This window comes from Salvelinus fontinalis, unplaced genomic scaffold (genome assembly GCF_029448725.1).
Source record: "Salvelinus fontinalis isolate EN_2023a unplaced genomic scaffold, ASM2944872v1 scaffold_0630, whole genome shotgun sequence".
Taxonomy (NCBI): domain Eukaryota; kingdom Metazoa; phylum Chordata; class Actinopteri; order Salmoniformes; family Salmonidae; genus Salvelinus; species Salvelinus fontinalis.
The window spans coordinates 85,884-95,849 of NW_026600839.1; the positions used below are offsets into that span (position 1 = coordinate 85,884).

The following is a 9,966-nucleotide window of genomic DNA, read 5'->3' on the forward strand; positions in this document are numbered from 1 at the left end:
TTCCAAACATTACATACCAGTTGCGTCTTTAGGGTTGAACAATGAGCTGTGTGTATGTGTTGAGGACCAAACATTTTATACCCATGCTTATCTGACAGGTGCGCATGTAAAAGTAGTCCCTCCAGAAATCCTGGCTCAATTTTTTAGTTCCACCTGTGTTTTTTGGGTTATCTGCCCTCTTGAGGCCTGGAGGTCTTTAAAGGAAGAGCTGCCATTGTGCTCATGTTTTGAGTGTTCTGTTTTGACGCAACAAGCTGTTATTGGTAGTTATTAGTAGTTATTAGTGGTTATTAGCTGTTATTGGTAGTTATGAGTTATTAGCGGTTATTAGCTGTTATTGGTAGTTATTAGTAGTTATTATTGGTTATTAGTAGTTATTAGTAGTTATTAGTGGTTATTAGCTGTTATTGGTAGTTATTAGTGGTTATTGGTAGTTATTAGTGTGTATTAGTGGTTTTAGCTGTTATTGGTAGTTATTGGTAGTTATTAGTAGTTATTAGTGGTTATTGGTAGTTATTAGTAGTGGTTATCAGTGTTTATGATCCAGCAACATTATCTTCTTCTGAAAGTAGTTATTTTCTGCCTCTCTCAGTAACGTTCAAACCATGTAACCTCTCCCTCCTCTTGTGTGTGTAGAAGGTAGAGGCTTCTGCAGTACCAGTGACCAGACCTCCAGTCACGTCTCCGGACGTTCCAGTGAAAACGGAGGGCACGGTGAAGATGGAAACCACCGTTAAGACAGAGGAGTCCTCGTCTCCTCCTGTCGCTCTTCGTGTTCCTCCGTCTCAGAGTGAGCTGCTGTCCCATCTCCCTCCTCTCCCCCCGACCCCTTTCCCTTCCTCCCTCCCCCTCGAGGCCGCCTCCTACTCCATCCCCCAGAAGCCCCTAGTACACCTGGCCCGTATCCGAAACCCTGCCCCCTGTCTGGTCATCCACTGGAGGGTCACTGAGGAAGACCCCGCAGCGCCGGACATGGACAGTTACAGGTACAGACACACACACGGAGCGACCCGGTTCTAGTGGTTCATGAAAGTGAATGGGGCAATTTGTCAAACTTTCAAATCAACTGAAATCATCTCCATATTTTTGGTGATTTATGATTACCATTTAAAAACAACACTCTTCCTCCCTTCTCCCCCCCTCCCTCCCTCACCCCCTCCTCCCTCCCTCATCCCCTCCTCCCTCCCTCATCCCCTCCTCCCCTCACACTCCCCCTCCCTCTTCCCGCTTCCCCCTCCCTCCTCTTTCCCTCTCCTTCCCTCCCTCCTCTTTCCCTCTCTCTCCTCCCTCCCTCTTTCCCTCTCTCCTCCCTCTCCCCCCTCCCTCCCTCTCCCCCCTCCCTCCCTCCCTCCCCCCTCCCCTCTCTCCCTCCCCCCTCCCTCTCTCCCTCGCTCTCTCTTCTCCCCCCTCCCTCCCTCCCCCCTCCAGTATCTACATCGCTCAAGAGAGTCATAGCAGCAGCGTCTCCCCGTCCTGGAGGAATGTGGGTGTGGTCAAGGCCCTGGCCCTGCCCATGGCTGTCACGGTAACCAAGTACCAATCGGGTACCACCTACGTCATCGTGGTGGGCAAGGACCGGTACGGTCGCTACGGACCGTACAGCGACATACAGACTGTCCTCCTGGCATAGAGACGTGGCTGGGAGTTCTGCCCGTCTAGATTGAAGGCCACTCTGGGCCCCCACCCCACCCCCCAGGGGTGAGAGTTGAAAGGTTACTGAGATCTAGTGACCTACTAGACTCCCGGTATTCTCTGTGCTACCATCTAAAGAGGAACAGAAGAAGAAAGAAATGATTTTTTTTGTGTGTGTGTTTTCAAATAGCATTACCGATCCAATGAAGGATACGCAGCGACACGTCTCCCAACTCACTCTACGGGGGGGGGCTGAGTATCTGGGGGGGGGCTGAGAATCTGGGGGGGGTGGGGGGGGGGGGCTGAGTATCGTGGTGGGGGGGGCTGAGTATCGTGGTGGGGGGGGGCTGAGTATCTGGGGGGGGGGGGGGGGGGGAGCTGAGTATCGTGGTGGGGGGGGGGGCTGAGTATCTGGTGGGGGGGCTGAGTATCGTGGGGGGGGGGGCTGGGCGTCTGGTGGGGAGGCTGAGCGTCTGGGAGGGGGGCGAGCGTCTGGGGGGGGGGGCGAGCATCTGGGAGGGGGGCGAGCGTCTGGGGGGGGGGGTGAGCGTCTGGGGGGCGGGGTGAGCGTCTTGGGGAGTGGGGGGGGGACTGAGCATCTGGGGGGGGGGGGGGGTGAGCGTTTTAGTCAACTCTGTTAGTACATCTGTCCTAGTTGAGTCAACTGTGTTAGTGATGTTAGTTCAACACCTTCTTCTTCACATTTTAACCACCATTATATAATAAAATATCTCAAAGTTTCCTAACTCATCCTTGTAAAGTTTGTGAGTGTCTTTAATGATATGAAAAGGTTTGTCTGTGTCTGTATGGCCCACTTCTACAGAGCTTCTGACTGTGCAGGCTTTTGTCCCAGCCCAGCACTAACACATCTGATTTCAAATACAATGGCCTAAATACCCACTATCTCTCCAGGACTTTGGAGTTACCAGACCCTTTGACTAGAGACTCTCTCTCCAGGACTGTGGAGTTACCAGACCCTTTGAAAAGAGACCATCTCTCTCTAGGACTGTGGAGTTACCAGACCCTTTCTCCAGTACTGTGGAGTTACCAGACCCTTTAAATAAAGACCATCTCTCCAGGACTGTGGAGTTACCAGACCCTTTAAATAGAGACCATCTCTCTCCAGGACTTTGGAGTTACCAGACCCTTTGAATAGAGACCATCTCTCTCCAGGAATGTGGAGTTATCAGACCCTTTGAATAGAGACCATCTCTCCAGGACTGTGGAGTTACCAGACCCTTTGAATAGAGACCATCTCTCTCCAGGACTGTGGAGTTACCAGACCCTTTGAATAGAGACCATCTCTCTCCAGGACTGTGGAGTTACCAGACCCTTTGAATAGAGACCATCTCTCTCTAGGACTGTGGAGTTACCAGACTCTTTGAATAGAGACCATCTCTCCAGGACTGTGGAGTTACCAGACCCTTTGAATAGAGACCATCTCTCCAGGACTGTGGAGTTACCAGACCCTTTGAATAGAGACTCTCCAGGACTGTGGAGTTACCAGACCCTTTGAATAGAGACTCTCCAGGACTGTGGAGTTACCAGACCTTTTGAATAGAGACCATCTCTCCAGGACTGTGGAGTTACCAGACCTTTTGAATAGAGACCATCTCTCTCCAGGACTGTGGAGTTACCAGACCCTTTGAATAGAGACCATCTCTCTCTAGGACTGTGGAGTTACCAGACCCTTTGAATAGAGACCATCTCTCCAGGACTGTGGAGTTACCAGACCCTTTGAATAGAGACCATCTCTCTCTAGGACTGTGGACTTACCAGACCCTTTGACTAGAGACTCTCTCTCCAGGACTGGAGTTACCAGACCCTTTGAATAGAGACCATCTCTCCAGTACTGTGGAGTTACCAGACCCTTTGACTAGAGACCATCTCTCCAGGACTGTGGAGTTACCAGACCCTTTGAATAGAGACCATCTCTCTCCAGGACTGTGGAGTTACCAGACCCTTTGAATAGAGACTCTCTCCAGGACTGTGGAGTTACCAGACCCTTTGTATAGAGACCATCTCTCCAGGACTTTGGAGTTACCAGACCCTTTGAATAGAGACCATCTCTCCAGGACTGTGGAGTTACCAGACCCTTTGAATAGAGACTCTCCAGGACTGTGGAGTTACCAGACCATCTCTCCAGGACTGTGGAGTTACCAGACCCTTTGAATAGAGACCATCTCTCCAGGACTGTGGAGTTACCAGACCCTTTGAATAGAGACCATCTCTCCAGGACTGTGGAGTTACCAGACCATCTCTCCAGGACTGTGGAGTTACCAGACCCTTTGAATAGAGACCATCTCTCCAGGACTGTGGAGTTACCAGACCCTTTGAATAGAGACCATCTCTCTCCAGGACTGTGGAGTTACCAGACCCTTTAAATAGAGACCATCTCTCCAGGACTGTGGAGTTACCAGACCCTTTGTCGTAGTAGAGTATCTACACCTGTATTTATAAAGTGTCTCTCAGTGCTGATATAGGATCAGGTGCCCTCCTGGCCATTTTCATTAGTAATCATGATTGGAAAAAGCCAAGCTGATCCTAGATCAGCACTCCTACACAGACACTTTATGAATACAGGAACTGAACTGTGGTTCACCAGCAGGTGGCGCCAGATCCCCAGAAACACCAGTCTCTTTATGAATACAGGAACTGAGCTGTGGTTCACCAGCAGGTGGCGCCAGATCCCCAGAAACACCAGTCTCTTTATGAATACAGTCACTGAGCTGTGGTTCACCAGCAGGTGGCGCCAGATCCCCAGAAACACCACAGTCTCTTTATGAATACAGGAACTGAACTGTGGTTCACCAGCAGGTGGCGCCAGATCCCCAGAAACACCAGTCTCTTTATGAATACAGGAACTGAGCTGTGGTTCACCAGCAGGTGGCGCCAGATCCCCAGAAACACCACAGTCTCTTTATGAATACAGGCACTGAGCTGTGGTTCACCAGCAGGTGGCGCCAGATCCCCAGAAACACCACAGTCTCTTTATGAATACAGGAACTGAGCTGTGGTTCACCAGCAGGTGGCGCCAGATCCCCAGAAACACCAGTCTCTTTATGAATACAGGAACTGAGCTGTGGTTCACCAGCAGGTGGCGCCAGATCCCCAGAAACCCCACAGTCTCTTTATGAATACAGGAACTGAGCTGTGGTTCACCAGCAGGTGGCGCCAGATCCCCAGAAACACCAGTCACTTTATGAATACAGGAACTGAGCTGTGGTTCACCAGCAGGTGGCGCCAGATCCCCAGAAACACCAGTCACTTTATGAATACAGGAACTGAGCTGTGGTTCACCAGCAGGTGGCGCCAGATCCCCAGAAACACCACAGTCTCTTTATGAATACAGGAACTGAGCTGTGGTTCACCAGCAGGTGGCGCCAGATCCCCAGAAACACCACAGTCTCTTTATGAATGCTGTGGTTCACCAGCAGGTGGCGCCAGATCCCCAGAAACCCCACAGTCTCTTTATGAATACAGGAACTGAGCTGTGGTTCACCAGCAGGTGGCGCCAGATCCCCAGAAACACCAGTCTCTTTATGAATACAGACACTGAGCTGTGGATCACCAGCAGGTGGCGCCAGATCCTCAGAAACACCACAGTCTCTTTATGAATACAGTCACTGAGCTGTGGTTCACCAGCAGGTGGCGCCAGATCCCCAGAAACACCACAGTCTCTTTATGAATACAGGAACTGAGCTGTGGTTCACCAGCAGGTGGCGCCAGATCCCCAGAAACACCACAGTCTCTTTATGAATACAGTCACTGAGCTGTGGTTCACCAGCAGGTGGCGCCAGATCCGCAGAAACACCACAGTCTCTTTCACGTCATCATCAACTAGCACTTTCATTCCTAGGCTGTGTCCTGAGTCTACACCCTTTTCCACAAGTGTGCACTTGCACACTTTGCATAGGATTGGTGTATGCATTGGCTGGAGGCTGGAAGTTTCCACCATTTGTTGAAAGTGTGCAAGACAAAGTGTACACTTGGGGATTAAGGGTGGAGAACGCAGACATTGACCTATACAGTTACCAGGACCAATGATCACTGGAGATAAGAAGTCACTTTAATATAAAATACATTTAATAATAAGACCTCACTCCCATGATGAGCCCAGGCTGGGAGGACTCTGTCTCTATGGAAACAACAATGCCAAACAGAAGCTGCCGTTGGGGTAGAATAGAATCTAATAGAATCTAATAATCTAATAGAATGCTATAGAATCTAATAATCTAATAGAATGCTATAGAATCTAATAATCTAATAGAATGCTATAGAATCTAATAATCTAATAGAATGCTATAGAATCTAATAGAATGCTATAGAATGCTATAGAATCTAATAATCTAATAGAATGCTATAGAATCTAATAGAATGCTATAGAATCTAATCTAATATAATGCTATAGAATCTAATAATCTAATAGAATGCTATAGAATCTAATAGAATGCTATAGAATCTAATAGAATCTAATAGAATGCTATAGAATCTAATAAAATGCTATAGAATCTAATAGAATGCTATAGAATCTAATAGAATGCTATAGAATCTAATAATCTAATAGAATGCTATAGAATCTAATAGAATTCTATAGAATCTAATATAATGCTATAGAATCTAATAGAATACTATAGAATCCAATAGAATCCAGGGTAGAAGGAGCCTTCAGTAACATCTTATCATTTCCAACCAGTTTCCACATCCTACTGGTGTCATGCCATGAGGGAATGATACTTCAATTACAAACACATCAACAGAGACCATGCTTCCTAGTCTTCAGAATCAAAATGTGTGTTCTTTCATCTGTAGCGTGTTGAGGGGGTAGCCTGGGTGCTGTTCATTATGGATAAAACGTTGTGAAACAGAGTAAATCGGGGAGATGCAGCCCCATCTTGTAAAATAATAAACATTCATTTAGTGTTAATTATTTAACAACTTCAAGGGAGTACCTTCTTTCAAACACTCTATGGTGTTCCCTACTGAACACCACCGTGCTGTCTCCTGGGTCTGTAGAGTTTCCCTACTGAACACCGCCGTGCTGTCTCCTGGGTCTGTAGAGTTTCCCTACTGAACACCGCCGTGCTGTCTCCTGGGTCTGTAGAGTTTTCCTACTGAACACCGCCGTGCTGTCTCCTGGGTCTGTAGAGTTTCCCTACTGAACACCACCGTGCTGTCTCCTGGGTCTTCCCTACTGAACACCGCCGTGCTGTCTCCTGGGTCTGTAGAGTTTTCCTACTGAACACCGCCGTGCAGTCTCCTGGGTCTGTAGAGTGTCCCTACTGAACACCGCCGTGCTGTCTCCTGGGTCTATAGTTTCCCTACTGAACACCGCCGTGCCGTCTCCTGGGTCTGTAGAGTTTCCCTACTGAACACCGCCGTGCTGTCTCCTGAGTCTGTAGAGTTTTCCTACTGAACACCGCCGTGCTGTCTCCTGGGTCTGTAGAGTTTCCCTACTGAACACCACCGTGCTGTCTCCTGGGTCTGTAGAGTTTCCCTACTGAACACCGCCGTGCTGTCTCCTGGGTCTGTAGAGTTTCCCTACTGAACACCGCCGTGCTGTCTCCTGGGTCTGTAGAGTTTCCCTACTGAACACCGCCGTGCTGTCTCCTGGGTCTGTAGAGCTTCCCTACTGAACACCGGCGTGATGTCTCCTGGGTCTGTAGTTTCCCTACTGAACACCGCCGTGCTGTCTCCTGGGTCTGTAGAGTTTCCCTACTGAACACCACCGTGCTGTCTCCTGGGTCTGTAGAGTTTCCCTACTGAACACCGCCGTGCTGTCTCCTGGGTCTGTAGAGTTTCCCTACTGAACACCACCGTGCTGTCTCCTGGGTCTGTAGAGTTTCCCTACTGAACACCACCGTGCTGTCTCCTGGGTCTTCCCTACTGAACACCGCCGTGCTGTCTCCTGGGTCTGTAGAGTTTCCCTACTGAACACCGCCGTGATGTCTCCTGGGTCTGTGGAGTTTCCCTACTCAACACCGCCGTGCTGTCTCCTGGGTCTGTAGAGTTTCCCTACTGAACACCGCCGTGCTGTCTCCTGGGTCTGTAGAGTTTTCCTACTGAACACTACCTTGGACCAGGGATCTATGGCACCCTATTCCCTATCTAGTGCACTACTTTGGACCAGGGATCTATGGCACCCTATTCCCTATCTAGTGCACTACTTTAGAGGGGGGGAGGGAGAAGAGAGAGAGAGGGAGGGGTTGTAACACAGACTGATGTAATGTAAACCCTGTTATAACAGACTGATGTAATGTAGACCCTGTTATAACAGACTGATGTAATGTAGACCCTGTTATAACAGACTGATGTAATGTAGACCCTGTTATAACAGACTGATGTAATGTAAACCCTGTTATAACAGACTGATGTAATGTAGACCCTGTTATAACACAGACTGATGTAATATAGACCCTGTTATAACAGGCTGATGTAATGTAGACCCTGTTATAACACAGACTGATGTAATATAGACCCTGTTATAACAGGCTGATGTAATGTAGACCCTGTTATAAACAGACTGATGTAATGTAGACCCTGTTATAACAGACTGATGTAATGTAGACCCTGTTATAACAGACTGATGTAATGTAGACCCTGTTATAACAGGCTGATGTAATGTAGACCCTGTTATAACACAGACTGGTGTAATGTAGACCCTGTTATAACAGACTTATGTAATGTAGACCCTGTTATAACAGACTGATGTAATGTAGACCCTGTTATAACAGACTGGTGTAATGTAGACCCTGTTATAACAGGCTGATGTAATGTAGACCCTGTTATAAACACAGACTGATGTAATGTAGACCCTGTTATAATAGACTGATGTAATGTAGACCCTGTTATAATAGACTGATGTAATGTAGACCCTGTTATAACAGACTGATGTAATGTAGACCCTGTTATAACAGACTGATGTAATGTAGACCCTGTTATAACAGACTGATGTAATGTAGACCCTGTTATAACAGACTGATGTAATGTAGACCCTGTTATAACAGACTGATGTAATGTAGACCCTGTTATAAACACATACTGATGTAATGTAGATCCTGTTATAACAGACTGATGTAATGTAGACCCTGTTATAACAGACTGATGTAATGTAGACCCTGTTATAACAGACTGATGTAATGTAGACCCTGTTATAACAGACTAATGTAATGTAGACCCTGTTATAAACACAGACTGATGTAATGTAGACCCTGTTATAAACACAGACTGATGTAATGTAGACCCTGTTATAAACAGGCTGATGTAATGTAGACCCTGTTATAACAGACTGATGTAATGTAGACCCTGTTATAACAGACTGATGTATTGTAGACCCTGTTATAAAAACAGACTGATGTAATGTAGACCCTGTTATAAACACAGACTGATGTAATGTAGACCCTGTTATAACAGACTGATGTAATGTAGACCCTGTTATAACAAACTGATGTAATGTAGACCCTGTTATAACAGACTAATGTAATGTAGAGCCTGTTATAACAGACTGGTGTATTGTAGACGCTGTTATAAACACAGACTGATGTAATGTAGACCCTGTTATAAACACAGACTGGTGTAATGTAGACCCTGTTATAACAGACTGATGTAATGTAGACCCTGTTATAACAGACTGATGTAATGTAGACCCTGCTATAACAGACTGATGTAATGTAGACCCTGTTATAACAGACTGGTATAATGTAGACCCTGTTATAAACACAGACTGATGTAATGTAGACCCTGTTATAACAGACTGATGTAATGTAGACCCTGTTATAACAGACTGATGTAATGTAGACCCTGTTATAACAGACTGATGTAATGTAGACCCTGTTATAACAGACTGATGTAATGTAAACCCTGTTATAACAGACTGATGTAATGTAGACCCTGTTATAACACAGACTGATGTAATATAGACCCTGTTATAACAGGCTGATGTAATGTAGACCCTGTTATAACACAGACTGATGTAATATAGACCCTGTTATAACAGGCTGATGTAATGTAGACCCTGTTATAAACAGACTGATGTAATGTAGACCCTGTTATAACAGACTGATGTAATGTAGACCCTGTTATAACAGACTGATGTAATGTAGACCCTGTTATAACAGGCTGATGTAATGTAGACCCTGTTATAACACAGACTGGTGTAATGTAGACCCTGTTATAACAGACTTATGTAATGTAGACCCTGTTATAACAGACTGGTGTAATGTAGACCCTGTTATAACAGGCTGATGTAATGTAGACCCTGTTATAAACACAGACTGATGTAATGTAGACCCTGTTATAATAGACTGATGTAATGTAGACCCTGTTATAATAGAC

At 46.6% G+C, this 9,966-nt stretch overlaps 1 protein-coding gene across 1 annotated transcript in view; it reads left to right on the plus strand.

The window, feature by feature from the left end:
- atf7ip2 (activating transcription factor 7 interacting protein 2) overlaps positions 1 to 1,875 on the plus strand; it is a 35,926-nt gene extending 34,051 nt beyond the window's left edge. The window contains exons 9-10 of the mRNA XM_055914638.1: positions 637 to 986; positions 1,429 to 1,875. Of these exons, the coding sequence (XP_055770613.1) occupies positions 637 to 986; positions 1,429 to 1,630 (552 nt within the window). The 3' untranslated portion in view covers positions 1,631 to 1,875. The remainder of the gene's footprint in view (positions 1 to 636; positions 987 to 1,428) is intronic.
- Positions 1,876 to 9,966: the final 8,091 nt, after the last annotated feature.